This window comes from Corylus avellana, chromosome 6 (assembly GCF_965113065.1).
Source record: "Corylus avellana chromosome 6, dhCorAvel1.hap1.2, whole genome shotgun sequence".
Lineage (NCBI taxonomy): Eukaryota > Viridiplantae > Streptophyta > Magnoliopsida > Fagales > Betulaceae > Corylus > Corylus avellana.
In genome coordinates, this window is record NC_142495.1 from 6,325,447 (window position 1) to 6,344,981 (window position 19,535).

Genomic DNA, 19,535 nt, shown 5'->3' on the forward strand with positions numbered 1-19,535 from the left:
GAGTCAAGTTCGTAAGTCATTTCAAAATTCGACAGTATATATTACTTTTATGTAATATTTTATTGTTTTTTGTGCTTGTCATTTAAAAAATATTAACTTTTATTCTTTCCTTCCATAGAAGGAGGATCTAACTTTGGTGGAGATTATGTTACCCCCAACAGTTTCAAGTTTTGCAGTAAGTAAAAGTGTAGTAATTTGATAATGATCAGTAATGCTAGAAGAAATATTAGAGTCCTCTTTTAGTCCTTCAAAATGTGACGTGTATTTTAAAATCACTAATAAATTAAAATTTAATAATGATCATCTCAAATTCAATGATAATTTTAAAAACTAAATCACATTTGAGAGGATACAAGAAAGACTCTAGTCCTCCTTCTAGCATTAGTCTTTGATAATGTATTCTTAATTGTTACCTTAGCATATTTTGTTTGGGGGATTTTGTTGGACAATGTTATTGAGTTGGGAGGTTTTTGTTGGACAATCTTGCTGTGATTTTATATTTGAGGTAATGTATACTGACTCACCATTAAGGCTCGTTAATAAACTTTGTATTATTATCAAACCTCCTTTAATATATTTATCAGGCTAAGAGAACTTGAGTAAAAAATAACAATTTTTTTTTTTAGTGTGATACAAGTTGTTTGTCTTGTTAGCTGTTTCGGTCTGTGAATTAAGCTCATATTGTTAAATGTTAAGGCCTTTGATTCTACATATTGTATTTGATATTTATGTAAAGCCCTTTGAATTTACTTGTAGTATTCACAATTTGTTGTTTACATAGAGTCTTATTTATTATTTTGTATTATTTATATTTAAATTTTCTATTGAAAAATTAAAAAATGGCCCTATTGACCTCGAGTTGATCAAGTACTCGATATAGACTCAGCTTGAGACCCCTGCAAGCTCAATAAGGGTCTTCGTGAGTTGGGTTCGAATTAGGCTTCAAAACCCAGCTCAAGTTCGAGCTCATATTCGATGCATCCAAACCAAATCTAAAAATTGAACGCTCGGCTTGACTAGACTCGATTATAATAGCATTAAATGGACCACATAAAAGAAAGGGCAATTTGGGGATTTTGAGGACCCTAAATCAAAGGATGACCCGCCTTGGGTTAATAATCGAAACCTGGGGTGCGCCTAGAATTGCTCTCCTAATCCTTTTACCCACATTTTTTTTGAAAAATGAGGATTTAGAAGGTTGTGCCAGAAAGTTCTGGCCCACCAAACATAACCATTGTGTACCCTGTTTCCCTGTACTGTTTCGGTTAGGGGAATTGCTGCAGCTGCAGCCTGCGGGAAGAAGGAAGTTGAACGGAACCAAACAGAGAGCGTGTGCATGAGTGGTGTGTATAAAGGATCATATCTCAGAGCCCCACCAGACGCCATAAACAGAGGAGGCAAGCAATATCAGGAGAGGAGAGGAAATGGAAGGTTGAATACAGCGAAGCAGATGATCTATGGAGCAGACCCACCTCCCAAAAGAATATATTATTATTATTATTAACATGAATAATTTAGTATCGGAGAGAAAGTGGTGATACAGCAAAAAAGGTTGGTCTTCGGTCTTTAATATACATTTCAATGGACACCCTCTCTATGCCTACCGTTTTCGTGGGTGCCCACTAGCATCTTTTTTGTCTTCTCCTTTTCCTCTTCTCTTTGTTTATAGTCTCTCTCTCTCTCTCTCTCTCTCTCTCTCAATCTGTGAGTAATATTAATTGCGTATATAAATGTTTTCTTTGGGGGTTTTCTTTTTCTTTCTCTTTTGTCATTCCCTTCCTTTCCACCCTCAACAGTAATGATTTTCTCGTTACGGGTATCGTTGTTGAGGAATCTGAGGAGTTGTTGTTGTGGCTGTGTGGAAAAAAAAAGTGGCAGTTATAGCCTCTAAAAGAACATGACGTTAGAAGAAAGAAGAAGAAGAACAAGCAGTATCACAAGTGCACGAGTGTTTGTGATTTCATTGATGTGATCTCCAGAAAACAAATTCTCTCTTTCTGCCCTTATTTACCAAAATCTTCTTCCTTTTCATTTTAACCCTCTCTCTCTCTCTCTCTCTCTCTCTCTCTCTCTCTCTATATATATATATATATATATATATTTGGGTTGTGGGGATTGTTTGGTTTTGTTCAGGGTGGGGGTTGCCACTTTTGCTTCGCTTCTTTTCTGTGTGATATTTTCCATGTCTCAACAAAGACAATTTCAGATGGTGGGTGGTAACAATCCGGGGCAGTACAATGACACAACTTTAACCAAAATCTTTGTTGGAGGGTTGGCTTGGGAGACTCAAAGGGATACAATGAGAAGATATTTTGAGCAGTTTGGAGACATCCTGGAGGCTGTTGTTATCACAGATAAAAACACTGGGAGATCCAAGGGTTACGGTTTTGTAAGCCCATTTTCCTTTCATTTAGATTCCTTAGTTTTCCAATGCCATTTTCCTTTTGTTTCTTTCATTTGTTTCTAAGATTTCAAAAAGCATGTTTTTTTTTTTTTTTTTGGGTTTCCTAGGTTACATTTAAGGATCCAGAGGCAGCCATGAGAGCATGCCAAAACCCATCTCCCGTGATTGATGGAAGGAGAGCAAACTGCAATCTTGCATCTCTTGGTGCTCAGAAGACTCGTCCACCAACTCCTCAACATGGTCTCCATCTTTCTCTTTGTTTTTTTCCCTGCTCTGTTATAATCAAATAGGCATTTCCAATATATATACAGTTTTTATGTTAAGGTTAATGATCCTTAAGTATTCATCTGACATGGAATGATGAAACATTTCGAAAATGAACAAGGTTGGATTATAGGCTTCAACTCTCCACATGCATTTTCCATTCTCCAAAATGTGGTTTCCTTTAATCCTGCTCATTTTTTATTCTAGTCTCTGTTTCAACCCAAGCAACTTTATTATTTTATTTTTTCACTTTTTTATTTTTTTAATTTTTTTTAATTTTTTTAATTTTTTTAATTTTTTTAATTTTTTTAATTTTTTATATATGACTCTAAATGGCATAGGATACAATGAAAATATAATTTCATTATGCAATGGACTTTCAGGTTCAGGCCGGTTTAGACCAGCAACTGGCTTGGTTGCTCCACCTGCTTACCATGGCGCATATTACCATCAACCAACTGGTCAATACACATTTCCTTATTCAGCTTATGGGTAAGCCAGAAAGGAGGAACACAGGGACAAATCTTAGGCTAATGCTTTGTTCTTTTCATCTGTTCCTCATTTCCTTGTCTCTTTCACTCTTTTCAGGTACACTGGCTATTCCCATGATGCAATGTATCCCACGGTTAGTACAATGTGTATGCATATATGACAAAGCTATATAGTACTAATTCTATTGCATTGGTTGATTTTTGAGTTTGATGGCATTATCCCAGAACTATTACAGTGTTTATGGGGGTCAGCAATCCTCTCCTTACTACACCACCACCGGGGCAGCAGGGCCGCCGGGGATGTTCCACAATTTGTACCCATACTATGCACAATATGCTCAAACTAGCCAGCAGGCTCATGGTTTTGGAGTTCAATATCCCGGCCAAGTGGTGCAGTACCCATATTTGCCTCAGCCCTATGGCTCCACTGGAATACTTTCTCTTCCTTCTTCAATGCCAATGCAAACTTCAAGCGCAGGTAATTAAGTAATTCATAGCTTGGAATACATTAGAGTGAATGATAAGCAGAGAATTGATGACATGCAAAATGCAACAGGTGCAACAGCAACAGCTTCACAAGCCTCAGGAGCAGCTTCTGAACAGAATTCATCAACTTAATGTCTTCTTACAAGACTAACAATATGGACAAAAGGGTTAAAAGCATCGTCACAAGCAGAAAAAAGAGAGAAAAAGTGAATAAGAAAAGAAGAATATCAAGTTACTTATTCAAAAGAGGATGCCTGAAGGAAAAGGAATCCAAGAATCCTGCAGCATGAGATGATTCATTCATGGAACAGGCATAGAGGGACATGTTGAAAAGCTTGTTCCACTAACAACAGTCTTTGTTTCTTTGTCAAATTCACGCCCAGTTTGGGTTTAGGACAATAGATTAATTAGGAGAAGAATTCCATATTCATTTCATGCATTGGCATAAGGTAGAAACTGAAAAATGGCTTTGGATTCTACCTTATCAGACTAATTGCTAGATGGCAATGTCTCGGACGCAGAGAGCATCCGATGACATAAAACTTTTCTTTTCTTTTTTGTTTATATTGGCAGCTCAATGGGTTCAAAAGATTTATTTCATATCTTTGAACCCCGATTGGTTGGTCAAGATGAAAAGGCGAGCCGGGATAGCTCAGCCATTTAACTTGTAATTTTTTTTCTTTTTTTAATTTCATGATTGCTACTTTTTAAGATAGGATTAGTTGGGACAAGAAGATTTATCATGTTTCTTTTTCTTACAAACAATTCATCTTTCGCTTTCAGTCGCCATTCTTTACTTGTTGTGATTCTTCTTTTGCATAGTCACATCGGTGGAGCACTGTAGAATGTGCTTAGAATCCAAGGGGATCTCCCAACGGGGTCAATATATGGCCGCTCTCCTTTTTCTGCTAAAAAGTTGGGCATGCGGATCTTGCTGAAATTCAATGTGATATGGTGGGAGATATATTATATCAAAATTTGCAACACTTTTGCTCCAAGTTGCTTATGAAAGGACACTTACAATATTTTTTTAAAGAAAACTTTTAGGCTTTTATTTAACTCAATAAGAAACTTCTTGCTCAGTAACTATAATACTTTATAAAAAAAACATTATATTTTTTCATCCAGTTTGGTGAAGAGCTGCTTTTGCTAGGCAGTGAGCTACTTCATTAACTTTTCTTCTAATATGTCTTATAAATCATGATTGAAAACCATTCAACATAATTTTTATGAGTTAAATCAATTGTTCATACCGGCTCTAACAACAACCTTCTTGCCGCAAAGCATGCACAATTGTCATTGCATCTTCCTCTACTATTACTTATTGGATCCCCCAAATCTCTTCTATAAAATTCTGCCGACTTTCATGCTACCACCGCCTCTGCTAATTCAAAGGTATTCAACTTTTACCTTCTAAAGCCTAAATCCTCATTCTTTGATAATGACAATATCCCATTATCGTAAAGATTCTCGCCACCATGGACATGGTTATGGAATAGAATGGGAGTGATGTTAACTTTAAGTTTTACTATCATTAATTTGTTACCCCACATATATAAGAGCAGCATCAAAATAGTGAGAAGATACCCTCTAGATTTTTAAGATAAATTTCGGATAGAGTTTGGCTTATCTTAGCTTTGAATCCTAAAACAAACTTCTCTCAATCTTTGGATTTTATCACTTTGGCCGCTATTTCATAACAAGTATATAGGTCAATAAAGCTGTTTTACTCTTTGAAAAATATTCAAAGCCTCAATTTGATCTCTGAAGTTTAAAGAAATTACAATCAAATCCCAAACAATATAAAAAAAATCATAATAAAGTAATTTTGTTAAAAGACCAACAGAAATTGGTGACAAAACATTTATAATTTCTTATGTTACATATATTTGTTACAAATTTTGTTGTAATAATCAATAACATCATCTAAAAATTTAAGAATTTTTTAATTAACATGGCCATGAACACATATAAATTTCCATGTGACACATGCCAAGTTAGTCAAATTTGCTTTGTCAATATTTTGAGTCACATCTCACGAAAAGAAGAACCTAATTACAACTTTTTAGACCAATTGAAAAGGAAGAATAATATGAGTACAAATGTTTCCACCGTCATAACTACTACAACATGAACAACCAAGAAGTGATAAGCTAATTAAATCTCTCAAAGCACAGATCAATGTCAGCCATGTTGGAGCATATAGTTGCTACCAACGAGTTCCATACACAAAGTTCTGGCTGCATACCCTGGCTAATCATCTCCTCCAACCACATAACAGCTTCGTATTGCCTGCCCACAGAGCAAAGACCTCTGATAAGTATATTGTAAGTGTCAGCACAAGGCCAATATGATTTAATTAACATCTTCTCCAAAACTTTACTTGCTTCAAGATATCTTCTTTCACGACATAGCCCATCAACTAAAATGCCATAGGTTTCCTTGTCTGCAATGCAACCAACCTGGTTAGCCATATTCTTCAAATACCTAACAGCATGGGCTGATTTCCTTTCATTACACAGTCCTCTTAGGACAATATTATAAACTTTAGCATTGGGTACACAATTACCCTTGACCATTTCCTCTTCAATTACCTTTACTGCTTCATCAGCATTCCCTTCCCTACATAATGCTCCTACTTTTGCTTCATAAATCAAGTATGATGGCCTAAAGCCTCTTTCTTGCATTTCAGTAAGCACTTTGTTGGCCTCATCAATCTTACCTTCATTGTAAAGATCAATAGCCATAGCACTATAACTAGCCAAACTGGGAATCCCACCTCTGACCAAAGCTTCATTAATCAAACGCTTGGCGCCTTCCATATCTTCACCAGTACTACACCGATTGAGATCAAGATGGTGACAAAACCGGCTAGGAGCCTTCAGCCCCTTCCTTAAAATCTTACTGAGAATTTCCACAGCCCTTTCAACTTGCCCATCATCACATAAAGCATCTAACAAGATTCTGTAGATTACAATATCCTCACCGCTACCTTTTTGAGAGATCCTCCAAAACATTGAATACAACAAATGAGTAGCATCATTCAGCCTCCCATCTTCACACAACCCTTTCATTAGAATTCGATGGCTTTCCCTATTAGGACAGCAACCTTGATTATTCATCTCTAGGAAAATATGCAATGCAAGATCAGAACGACTCTGCCTGCATAGAGCATCCATGAGCAAGTTCAAGGACTGAATCCGAGACTTCACTTCCCACCCATAAGAGCTCTCTAAGAACAAGCGGTGAGCAGCTTCAAGGTTAGTTTCATTCACCATTATCTGCAGAAGGGTGTTGAAAGAATTTGTCTTATTCATGCAGTTGAACTGAGGAATGCTTTTAAAAAGAGAAACCGCTTCATCTAGCAATCCAGCTTTCGCATAGGTTTTTATTGCATTAGCAAAGACTGAATCCTTGCACTCACACGAGTCTTCTTTCATTTTATCAATCACCTCTTTCATCTCACTGATTTTGCCTGCGTTTCCGAGGATGCCAATCATGGTGGCATAGACTGGACCATTGTGACAGTATGTGGGGTACTTGCGTTTGGCTTCCTTGAAGATTTGGAGTGCTGTTAAGGGGTTTTTCTGGTTCCGTATAATCTGAGAAAGTTGTGTGGGTGTCAAAAGCCTCGGCCATCTCACAGTCATGGTGTCTCAACATTCGCACATAACTGAAACAATAAGTCCTGAGTATAAGAAAATAAGCTCGCATGAACAACAAATATAATCAGCTGCCCGAAACAGACATTATATACAAAAGCCAATGTAATGCCTGGCCCTAAAATGCAAGAGCGAAAGTAAAATTTTTTCACAATTAACCACAAGACGCTACCACTATATCATTAAACAATTAACAAACCTGCAATAATTTTTTACTTTTAAATTGACCTTATAAACATATCAATAAAACTAACCAGAACTTCTATATCATTATTCAATAACATTATATCACAAAATACAATCACTAAGTAGAAGACAACAACATGCCGCACTTGGCATCTAAACAACACAGAGAGACTGACTCAGTTTAAGTCAGTGCCTCAATATCTAACAACTCGAAGTATTCCCTTTGACAACATCTAACTTGCATGCGATCTATGAAAACAGGCGTCAATTACCTGCTGCAATCAAAAGCAACGTCTATGCGATTGTGGGGTCACCACAATAACACATGTGGATGTATGAGTCCAAATTTCTCATCAGGTCTAAGAGCCACTGAGCATTTATAATTGAGCCATCTTTTTTATATTTTAAAGGTATCCCCAAGCATTTACAGTATCGGCTATGTCCGGGTTTCCAAAAGTAGAGTTTAATACATAAAATTCAAAGCAAGAAGGCTCTTGCTGTGATGTAATTGCCTAGGAGCCTAGGGCTGGGGTGTTTGGGGTTTTTGCGGGTGCTCTCTCTCTCTCTCTCTCTCTTTTCTTTTCTTTTCTTTTTTTTTTTTTTTTTTTTTTTTCTTGCTTTTTGTGTCCTTGTATACTTCCTATATGCTTAGGGATGCCTACAGTTTTTATAAAACTTCTATGATTACCTATAAAAAAAATATACATAAAATTCACAGCTAGTAAAATAAACTTAGAAGACATGATAGCTAGCACATAAGATTTTTCTTTTTATCTTTTCCATTGGAATTAGTCATATATAATATAACCCAGTTACACAACTATATATGCATTCTACCTGCCCAACAAGCGGAATGCATGCATATGTGCATACCTAAGCAACAAGCAGTTCATAAACATGTTTGAATCACATAAATCTCATGATATGCAATGCAATGTTCATTTTCATGATCAATTATCCATTCTAGTCTTAATGCATCTCATTTCGTTCTGGGACTGTTCCCGACGGCTTAATAGAGGAAGTATTCCCCCGTTTACAATCGCAAGGGATTGTTCCCTTCGTACTGACATATGAGATCTATTCCTCTTTAGAAGGGATTGTTCCCTATTAGTGTTTTGAGAACTGTACCTCTCGGGACTGTTCCTTGATACTACTTATTACTTGTTATCAACATTAGGACTGTTCCACCGTGCTGGGGTGATGTTCCCTATATAATTATATTTTATGCACATTTAGTCACAAACAATATATATAACAAGTCTCATGACACATAGTAATCTAATCATGTTGTGCACATAAACCAATCAGCCTTTGCTTTCATAATCTATCAATCAACAACATTTCTTTAACACAATAAATAACCGCATAAGCATATAATCATATTTCTTAAATAAAGTAATCAGGCTTGTACTTCACTCAAATCTTTATTATTTATTTATAGCTCCGTAAGTAATATACTTACTCTTGTAAACTGCGAAGGACTCTTGATTCTCATACTCACAAGTTTGTTCACCTCAGAATCCTCCATCGATCCATTTACCTTGTACTCTACATTGGAAGACTAGTTTCAGTCCTAAGCCTCCAATTCTATGTTGTGCTTGCAATTAACCGCATCATTAGACCTGGTTAAACCACCAAACCCTAGACCCTATTACACATATAGCTACATGTGTGCTCTCACTTTCCTAAAAACTAACTAGGTATTGTCGTCCTCCCATATGCTAGCAATGCATCACAACTTTACCCTTATCATTTTGTCATTGAAATTTCATCTCCTATTCCTAGGGAGAAACCTCATTTACGACTTAGGGCTACAACTTCCCGCTTGGTAAGATACATGGCCATTCACAATTTCTCTAAGTTTATATAGTCAGGGTTTCCCTTTTTACAACATTCTTAGACTTATATACTCAAAATACTATCTCCATTGAACTTAATCCCTTAAAATACTTAATCGCTTTAGTCCGCCTAACAAATCCATAACCATTTAATCACTTCTCCAAGTGGATTCGAAGCATATTTATATATTTTTATAACATTACTTATCTATGGTTATTACTCTCTAATGCCTTAGTCATATAGGGTAAATTATAATTTTAAGGTAAGGTTCACTTTAAATCATTTGATTTGATACTGTTAAAGTTAATTTAATAATCCCTTTTACATTGGACTATAATGGCATACTATAATATATTCAATTACTACAGCTTGGATTACACAATGGGTTCTAAACTAGACATTATACTTGGGATTAATTTGCCATCGGTCCATACCTCTTATAAATTCTCTCTCAAATTGTTAGCTCTGTTTATTTGACTAAATCATTTATTGGTTCTTGTATTTCTTTTGTCAATTTATTTATTCACTTGCTTACCTTACTAATTAGCTTGAGCGTGATTGTAAACCTTGAACTCTTTAAACTTTATTCTAACCTCTTTGACTATTTGCTCATTTTACCATAACTATTTATTCACTCACTAGTTCACTTTAACCCTTTATCTATCTTATTTCTTTATTTGTACATTCCACTATTACATTTTATACTTATTTATTTTGTTTTAGTCCTCATCACATTCGGCTATGGCAGCAAGGGAGAGCCAACAATCTCAACCAAATACCCAATTAATCATCACTAAAGAAATTCCCCAATTCGTCCATCACAGTAAGGTTAACCAATAGAAACACCTAAAGAATCCATAACAGAAATCCCCAAATCAAGAACTCCAAATCATCAACATAAACCCCAAACAACCAACAAGCCTAACAGCAGAAATCCACTTATTGAAAACTAAAGCAACTGAAAACAACCTTACCCTTGATGCGTAAGCCTCAAATCGCCATCTTCAAGCCACACACGGTGATTCCGGTGGGTCACAAGGCAGACTACCACCCATAACACGCCGGTGGCTCCACGGCAGCGCAGGACGGGAGACGGGTAGGACTGGACCCCTCACGCGATTCTCTCTCAATCGTCTCTTTTCCCAGCTTGTCTCTTTCTCGGTTTTCAACTCTCTCTCTCTCTCTCTCATTCTGTTAGAAAGAAGGGCATTGCCCTTCGTTCACAGCATACCCAAGTGCTGTGCTAGGCCAAATTTCGCATGTTGGCAAAATATCAAACAGTTAACGCGCAGACCCAACAAAGCTAGATAATTGTAAGACAATACTACTCACCGATTAAAATGGCAACGAAGCTAGATATTAAGGCGATAAAAGTATTAGCTCGAAAAAAAAATAATAATAATAAAAAAAAGACGATAAAAATATTAAGCTGAAAGAGGTGATATGCTAATGCAAAAAAACTTTGGGGAAAATTACAGTTTATCCCCTTAAAGTTGATAGCGTTTTTCAATTCGAACATTAAAATTTTAATTTTTGCAATTTACCACCTTAAAGTTCCAAATTTTTGCAATTTGATCAATTGTATTCAAAACTTTTCATATTACCCATAATTTTTAATTTTTTATAAAAAAAATAAATAAAAAAAATTTGGGGTGGCTGTAGCCATCCCTTTAGCCATCTGGCCATTTTTGCACTCCTAAATTTGTTTTGTTTTTTTTTTCTTAATAAAAAATAAAAATAAAAAATAAAATTATGGGTAATATGAAAATTTTGAAATAATATTAGTTAAATTGAAAAAAAAAATTGAAACTTTGTGAGGTAAATTACAAAAATTAAAACTTTAATGATCGAATTGAAAAATTATGTCAACTTTTAGGGATAAACTGTAATTTTCTCAAAACTTAACTATTTAATTTGAAATAAGTTATTTAAAAATTGCGTTTTTAAAATCGCACAAGCGTTTGGTAAAACATACTAAAAAGTACTTTTTTTATCAATTGAGTGTTTGGATAACATTAGCATATAATTTCGGTTTCATGACCAAATTACCAATAAGGATGAACAAGACAGAGAGGATGATGAAAAAAAAAAAAAAAAGAGAAAAGAAGGGTTTTAATATATTTTAAGTGGGTATTCTTGGTATTTTTTTCATTCCCGTTCTAAAAAAGGTAACTATTGCGCCAAATATCTTTTTAATATAAATCATGATTTTGTTTTAAATTCGCACCTTTTCAAATAAGCACCCTCTAATCAGCTTATGAAAATCGCAGATTTTTTTGCGATTTTAAAATTTGCGTTTTTAAAATCGCAATCCCAAACACCTTAAAATTACGATTTAGTTTAAAATTGCAGATTATTTTTTTAAAAACGCACTCCCAAACGCACCCTTATGATTTTTTTTTTTAAGATTATATGGAAAAATAATTCTAAAGTAGGCGTCAGCGCTGATGGTTCCGACGACTTCCGAGCATGGTTCAATTTCTCTGGGCCTAGCCCACACAAATCGTAATGGGCCGCCTAAGGAATCACTACAGCCCATTCGCTCTCCCCACTTGAATAAAACCCCTTCTCTTCTATCTTTAAATTTGAAACCCTAGAATCGCTTTGGAGGCGCCGAAGAAGCGAAGTGCTCCGAGAGTCTTAGAGCGCATCTACCCTCAGGTTAGAAATTCTCAATCTTTCCTCGCTTCTCAAATTAGAGATATCATTTTGATTGTTTTCCTAGAATTGCAGTTGATTGAATCGTAGGCTTCTATCGTATTCGTGTTGTTTCTTTCCGTTTGGTTTACTTGGATAACAGTAGTAATCTGCTCTGTTGTTATAGTGAGAAAAGATGTCGATTTCAGAGCAAGCTTGCAGTTACGCTCTTTTGATCCTCCAAGACGATGGTATTCCCATCACCGTATCCTTTCCATTGAATCTTAATTTTCTCTGTTTTTTAAGCTATAGTGGATGATTTTATTAGCCTGACGCTTAATGGATCTCTAAGAAATGTGATTTTCTGCGTTTTATAAGTCTTTTTTCCTCTCTCAAACTTGAGAGGAATAGGTTTGATTGCTCTTTTTAGGAGCTGATGAAGAAATGGGGGAAAAAGTTGTGTGTTGCCCGTTAGTTGGGGGTGGAAATGAAAAACGTAATAATACTTTGAATATAGACAAGTATTTTCTTTTCATTGATAAGAATGGAAAAGTGATTTATGAGTCACCTTAAGCCAAATTAATTGTTTTATGTTGAGTTGTGGTTTCATTATCTTAGTTCCATTTATAAGAAAAGTTGTGATTGGAAAGTTACCCGATTTGTTAATTTCTCTGTAACCAAATGAAGCATAACATTTTCATTCAATTTCCTCTTTTAATGGGTAATATGGCATGTATGTTTTGGGAAGATGTGTCTTTCCTTGAGTCATTGGTCATAGGCGGAAAAGATTGCCACCTTGGTGAAAGCAGCAAATGTGACTGTTGAATCTTATTGGCCAAGCTTGTTTGCTAAGCTTGCTGAGAAGAGAAACATTGAGGATCTCATATTGAATGCTGCATCTGGTGGTGGTGGTGGTGCTGCAGTTGCTGTTGCGCCATCAGCTGGAGGCGGTGCTGCTGCTGCTGCCGCTCCTCCACCTGAGGAGAAGAAGGTGAATAATTCCCTTTGAGTTGGTTTTTGATGTTGTCAAGATTGGTGCTCTGGGCTTTTGGGTTATCTGATTGTTGTGTCTGTTTTGTGATATACAGGAAGAAGCAAAGGAAGAGAGTGATGATGATATGGGGTTCAGCTTGTTCGATTAGGAGCTCCTTTCAGTATGATTTTGTCCTATGCTGGAGTAGTACTTTTCAAGGGTGGTTACCTTATGGATCTAGTAGAACTTGTTTTAATTTGATATATTTGTATTCATGAAGGATGAAGTAATTGGAAGTCTGGTTTTTGCTAATTGTGTGATTGTGCTATCGGATATATTGCTAAGTCTTTTCAGACAATATTTGGTTCCTCTGCTGTCATTTCTTGAATTTTGTGTTTTCAAGTATGCGATATCTCTAACAAGTTGCTGCATGCTCTAAGCTGTATTACTGGTATTTGACTTGTTACAATATGTTTTAGAAGGCTTATACTTTATGGGGTGTGATATGCATGCTTGCCTTGGCTTCTTTTAAAAAAAAAAATTTACACAACGTACTGCAAATGTGAGAGTTCTCCGCCTGGAAGGCTCAATGAGGTGGAATGGAAATGAGCAATGGTTTTAGGAATTGCTATATTTATTCTCCAAGTTACAGGAATTTGTTCAGGCTTCGCCTATTGAAGTCTGTCATAAGACATGTTATTTCACATTGTTTGGCCAAGCATTACGTTCCAAAACAACTTTGATATATACCCCCAAAACAATTTTTGGTGAGAATAACAACGAATCTGGCAGCTCTTTTAGACGAGCAGTAGAACATCTTGTGTGTTAGGATTTGGATTATGCCTTCTGCTGTCGTCCAAGGTTTATTAAGGGAACACAAGTTCGATTTATTATAGATCGATAATCTCAGGGGGTTGCAACGTTTTCCTTGGCGAGGGGAGCTATTTCCTCGCCTTCTATGCCAGATTCACTTCCATCGACCCCCAAACTCAGCAGCTCTTTCTCCCACTTTTTAGCGGGTTCCTGCGCCAATACAACATAATTAACAGATTGAGAAGCATATTTTCTTTAGGCCTTGAATCAACAAAAAAAAAAGAAAATGAAAGTCTTCATTGCAGCAGCCTCCTGCATTGAGGTTTTTCACCCCTGCAACCCACCTTCCAGGAGAGCTCTTGAGCCATGACATTCTTTATAATCTCAGTGAAAGCTGGAGTTCCATAGGCTGTGAGGGCTCTTTTCACAGTTGTAGCCACAGCAGTCACATCCGCAGGGTCCACAGCATCACACTGGAAGATCATTGGTTAGAATTTATGTTCAACGGGCACCAAAATTCAAATAAGACTTTTGATGTTGCCGTCTAGAAGCACAGGAAAGAAATGAGTTTATATATATATTACTTCAACATTGAAGCCTCCCATCTGAAATCCAGTGAAACCTTCTTTAACAGTATCAACCAATCCACCAGTTGAGGCGACAATAGGTACCTGGACAAGATGGTCAATTATAAAGTTTTGATTAATTGATTAAATTTATTATTTTCTATTGAGTTTAAAACAAACTAAGGATAAGTTTTGATCTTACAGTTCCGTAACGCATGGCGTGTAATTGAATCAGACCGCAGGGCTCAAATCTGCTAGGAACCAATATAAAATCAGCACCGGCAATGATCATATGAGCCAGGGGAACATTGAATTTTGCCACTCCTCGGGCCTTGTCAGGATATATTGTCTCCAGCTGTTCAAGCTGCTTCTCCATCGGTTTCTTACCAGTCCCCTAAAAGAATATATACCAGGAAGCAGCTCACAATAATGTACAGACCCGTTTTTATGTATGTGAGAAAAACAAATTCGTAGCCTGATACTTACAAGGACAATTATTTGAACATTCTCTTTGATAAAATGGGGAATAGCTGCTACAAGAATATCTGAACCTTTCTGCTCTTCAAGCCTACCAATAAAGCCTATAACGGGGATGTTTCTATCCACCGGCAATCCCACTTCTGCTTGGAGGGCTTCCTTCAACAGAGGCTTGGCATCCGTCACCTGTGAAGGAATGCCAAATTTGAGAAATATTGGCAAATAAAGCAGCAGGGAGGTTTAAACAATGGCAGATATCATGAGCATAGTTGGAAGATTCTTACGGTTGAAGCATCATATTTGACGCCTACATATTTGTCAGTCAACGGATTCCATTCTTGGACATCCATGCCATTCACAATTCCTGTAATGCCAGTTTTGCGAAGGATGTTATCCAATTCCACTCCTTTTTCAACGCCAGAGACGAGTTCTTGGGCATAGTATGGGCTGACAGTAAAAACCTTGTCTGATTCTAAAATTCCAGCTTTCATCCAATTAATTTTCCTTCCCTTAACTGGTTTTTCATACCTGCAATCAAAATTGTTGTTATTGTTATACAGAAATTAATCATATACAATTATGCATGCCATACTGATCAGCAGATCATCAAAATCGTTACCCATCAACAAATTCAAAAGAGCTTTTGAATTCATCTGGGAGATTGAGAAGTGAGAAATCTGTGAAGCCAAATCTGCCCTGGTAAGCAATGTTGTGAATGCAGAAGGCAACCTGGAAATTGACAATGCAGAAATCCATGCTTTTGAGTAAAAGTTGGCTGACATAATTCTTATGTTAGATAGTTCCAGACAGGCAAACAAGGTACCTACTCTAGCACTTTTATATATGCCTTTGGGCTTGTAAATTGTTTTCAGGTAACAAGGGATCAGGGCAGTGTGCCAGTCGTTGGCAATGAACACAACATCTTCACCTGCATCCATGAATGTCGGTAAATATTTGATTGAAATAGGAGCTAAATGATGGATACAAAGTTCAAACTCAAGATCTTGCTTTAATGCCATGTTAAATTATCATTTATCCTAAAAGTACAAGCTAATAAAAAATAATGAATGTAATCATTTAATTTATATTCTACGTACCATATGGTCCAGAGAAATATTTGCTGCTGTTAAGATTTAGAACCCTTGGTGCTTCTAGAGCTGCCTAAAAGACCAAAAAAAGAAAAAAGTCATAAATTTGGGAGTAAATATATAATATACTAAGGTTAATTGGATACACTTGAACATGATAATTGATAAACTAAAGAAAGGGAAAGCAATCAATATAGAGACTATGGACCTGGCATAGCAGGCTGAATCGAACTTGATTGTCCTTGTAATCGTCTCCAGCAATGGGCCCATAAATTTTGGATTTAGTTTTCCCCCACACCTGTATGTCATCCAGCGCATGTTAATTAGTTTGACTCTCTATGAGTCTGTTGAGGAATAATCTCATATTGTCTTTGGATAAGATCTTGAGTATATTTATAAGAAATAGACAACCCATTCTTATTTAACCGATTTTATGAGATGAGTTAGACTCACAAATTTACTGAAGTAAGATGAGAGAAGTGATCATGGAATGAATGAACCAACCTTTTCAAGAAACAATGGGTGATCCACAAAAACGCGATCAACTCCTCTTTTGTAGCAATGGTAAAAGCGGACCTTTTCCTTTTGATCTCCCACTTTAAGCTACATGTCAAATGGTTTTTAAGCTCTTAAACATAGAAAATTGCTATTACAGTGAAATCTGTAAGAACAGAAAAGAAAACAGAAATTGAAATGTTCATAAAATGCGTTATTTAGTCACTTTTCTTACGTACATAGTTTGGTTGTATTTTGCACAAAACAAAACAAAATCGGAACACCCTCAGAGTTTTTATTCGAGCTAGATAGAAAGACAAATTTTTTAGAATACATAAGGTTTTAAGAGACACAGGAAGAGAGAATTTTCTGTATTATAGAATTGGTCTGCAATGAACTCTTTATAGTGTTAAGTCAACAGTTTTAATGTATGCTCAACGACAAACATGTAATTTCGCAATTAATAGTGATTAACGGCTAATCAAGCTGTCATTAAAATCCAACTATCAGATATCAACAAACGCTTTAATCTTGAGTATTAGTTAATGATCTAACAATGGACTTTACTAACCGTCACGTAAATTTAACTGTTGGATCTACTCTATCAACATCCTACGATCTAGATCAAACCACCATATCGTATGATCACGACTATCCAAAAAGCAACGCATGATCATAATTCTCTTATTTCAAAGTTCTCTAAAACCTTTTATTTAAAACATCCCCACACCACAAAGTAGGTAAATATATATAAATCCTAATTTTGAAAATTCTGTAACAAAAATCTCCTGGAAAGAAATGAAATCTAATGAAAGTGTGCATGTAGACTGGAATATACCTCAACTATAACATCTGTATCCCAGGCATCTTTGTACTGATCATAACGAGGAGAGACAGTCATCACACGATGCCCATTGGCCTAATCAAGGATTGATTGAAGTGAGATCAATACATGCCAATTAATTAATCATATCATTCAATGCATTTTATCAGTCAAGAGAAAGAATGAGAACACAAATTAAGCTGACCGCCATTGCAGGTGGCAGACCTCCAAGAACATCTCCAAGTCCACCAGTTTTGCTCCAGGGACCTACTTCTGTTCCAACAAATACCAAATTCATCCCACTTCCACAAACAATGATTCCTGAACTCCTCGCATACCTACTCTTAAATGTTTTATAACTTCTAGCCTGCCAGATTTTGACACGCAGCTCATCTACTTGGTTCAAGGGTCTTAACCCTTCGTGAGCCGTGGTACACTTCAACATTCGTCCCAGTTTTGCTTTAGACTCTGCTCCAGAAGTTACTCCATAGTTGACTAGTGAACTTGTTGATGCAAAGTTTGAAGCTGCAGCCACAGTTGCCATTGCTGATATTTCCTTCTGCTAAAAGAATGACAACAGAAATATAGATGTAACCCATTGATGCTCATACATAGAGACGTACATAACTATGAAGGAGCTCAAGTGTAGGCACAATAGGGCTGTTCTATATTCTACCAAATGTAAATTTCTTGGGAAGATAGATGAAAAATTGGTGACATTGGAAGCTAGGATATCAAATGAAATGCTGAAGGAGCAGGTTAATTATAGTAGAAAAGCAATGAGTTGAGTTGAGAGATGCTTACTTGACTTATCAGACTCCTATAAGCTGCACTGGAGTACTGGCCACCAAGAATGAATTCTGCAGATGCCCGAGAGCTGCCATTTGTAGTGCCACTTTCCCACCTCAGGATTTGTTTGCGGCTTACAAATCGCAAGAGATGAGAGCCATGGGACAGTCTGGTGGTGGAATATGCTGAAAGCACTTGTTTGCATTCGGTTACTGTCCTTTCTATAGACCAGAGTCCACAGAGTGATGCCCAAGATTACTTGAATTATTGAGCTTGAAGGAATTTCTATTAGCTCTCTCTCTCTCTTCAAATTTTCAATTGTGTCCTCAGGATTTTGCATGCCTTAAGAGTCACAGACATAAAATTACAAACTCTAATATATATACACTACAAACATGTGAAAAGGATAAAACGCTAATGACAAGGATAATTCTCGTGGCTATTATCATTTCTAGCTATGATGGAACCCCAGTACCCCACCACAGAACATAGCTTTCGTTGGACTTTCCCCCTAATTTATAGGATAAAAGACCTGCATATAACATTAATCTTTGAAAACATATTTTTTTGGACATATAGTTTAGAGAAATGCTTTTTTTTTCCACTCATCTCCATTCATATATTTTTTAAATTTACCGTTGGATACGTAAGACGTACATGCTAGAGATCTAATAGTAAATTTAAAATAGAAATGAATGAGAGATAAAAGAATAGCAGGCCTCCATAGTTTATAATGCTAATCTGACAAGTTAGTCTATATATTGCTCTCACAAAATCAAAGCATATATATATGAATGGCAATGTGTAGAGAAAAATAAAATTTTCATTTATTTTATTATTTTTTGAAATATTAAATTCATATATATGAAAATTATATTAACCTTATATGTAACCTAATATAGCACTGGATTAGAATATATTATCCAATATTTTATAAATTATTTACTATATAATTCAGGAGCTACTATCCCAACGACATATTGTTTTTTATTTTACGGATAAATTATGAGGGTGTTTGGCAAAATTTACTTTTAAACATAAAAAAAAGGGTTAATTTCACAAACGCCTCCTGAACTTTTATGTGTTTCGAGAAGACTTCCCAAAGTTTCAAAATTCTTAATTTCATTCATCAAACTTCTAATTTAATGCAATCTACCTATCTATTAAGATTTGACGTTAAATCCTAACAGAGGTTATGAAAAATACCAAATATCCTCAACATTTTCATATATATATATATATTAAAAAAAACTGACGTAAGAGTAAATTTAAAATTTTATAAAAGTTTCAAGGTATAAAAAGATTATTTTATCTATTTTAACGTTTGTTTAATACAAAACCCTAACAGAGATGGTAGATGAGTAAAATTGATAGTTTTTAAACTTTGAAAAAATATTCTCAAAACATGGAAAAATTCAAGAGTCATTTATGAAGTTCCTCCCAAAAAAAAAAAAAATTCAAAGAATAGTTGTCGAAATGTCCGGACCAACTTTTCGTACATATGGGCCTCGGCCCATATGTTTGTGTTTTTCGATTTCAAAT

The 19,535-nt window shown here is 35.8% G+C and overlaps 4 protein-coding genes across 5 annotated transcripts; 2 read left to right on the forward strand and 2 right to left on the reverse strand.

The window, feature by feature from the left end:
* Positions 1-1,202: 1,202 nt before the first annotated feature.
* Positions 1,203-4,434, forward strand: LOC132187507 (RNA-binding (RRM/RBD/RNP motifs) family protein). 2 transcript variants are annotated; one of them, XM_059601843.2, is made up of 7 exons: positions 1,203-1,551; positions 2,207-2,389; positions 2,512-2,644; positions 3,052-3,160; positions 3,257-3,293; positions 3,385-3,637; positions 3,716-4,434. In XM_059601843.2, exons 2-7 carry the CDS (start codon positions 2,207-2,209, stop codon positions 3,775-3,777), a joined length of 777 nt encoding a protein of 258 aa, XP_059457826.1. In that variant the 5' UTR covers positions 1,203-1,551; the 3' UTR covers positions 3,778-4,434. The 2 variants fall into 2 exon arrangements, with proteins under 2 accessions (XP_059457826.1, XP_059457825.1); XM_059601842.2 differs by lacking the exon at positions 1,203-1,551 and having other exon boundaries at positions 1,684-2,389.
* A 1,246-nt stretch (positions 4,435-5,680) lies between these two features.
* EMB3101 (Tetratricopeptide repeat (TPR)-like superfamily protein) lies at positions 5,681-10,651 on the reverse strand. Its single transcript, XM_059602858.2, has 2 exons — positions 10,307-10,651; positions 5,681-7,318 (listed from the first exon to the last, which is right to left on the reverse strand). The coding sequence occupies exon 2, from the start codon at positions 7,293-7,295 to the stop codon at positions 5,799-5,801; it is 1,497 nt and encodes a 498-aa protein (XP_059458841.1). The 5' UTR covers positions 7,296-7,318; positions 10,307-10,651; the 3' UTR covers positions 5,681-5,798.
* Positions 10,652-11,906: 1,255 nt separating this feature from the next.
* LOC132186902 (uncharacterized) lies at positions 11,907-13,310 on the forward strand. Its single transcript, XM_059601016.2, has 4 exons — positions 11,907-11,993; positions 12,157-12,234; positions 12,748-12,960; positions 13,058-13,310. The coding sequence occupies exons 2-4, from the start codon at positions 12,166-12,168 to the stop codon at positions 13,109-13,111; spliced, it is 336 nt and encodes a 111-aa protein (XP_059456999.1). The 5' UTR covers positions 11,907-11,993; positions 12,157-12,165; the 3' UTR covers positions 13,112-13,310.
* A 240-nt stretch (positions 13,311-13,550) lies between these two features.
* On the reverse strand, positions 13,551-18,298 carry LOC132186901 (granule-bound starch synthase 1, chloroplastic/amyloplastic). Its single transcript, XM_088517329.1, has 14 exons — positions 18,009-18,298; positions 17,410-17,766; positions 17,220-17,300; positions 16,391-16,489; positions 16,095-16,184; positions 15,896-15,959; positions 15,626-15,726; positions 15,418-15,527; positions 15,083-15,326; positions 14,808-14,984; positions 14,524-14,715; positions 14,340-14,426; positions 14,100-14,228; positions 13,551-13,965 (listed from the first exon to the last, which is right to left on the reverse strand). The coding sequence occupies exons 2-14, from the start codon at positions 17,746-17,748 to the stop codon at positions 13,849-13,851; spliced, it is 1,830 nt and encodes a 609-aa protein (XP_088373455.1). The 5' UTR covers positions 17,749-17,766; positions 18,009-18,298; the 3' UTR covers positions 13,551-13,848.
* Between the last annotated feature and the right edge of the window lie 1,237 nt (positions 18,299-19,535).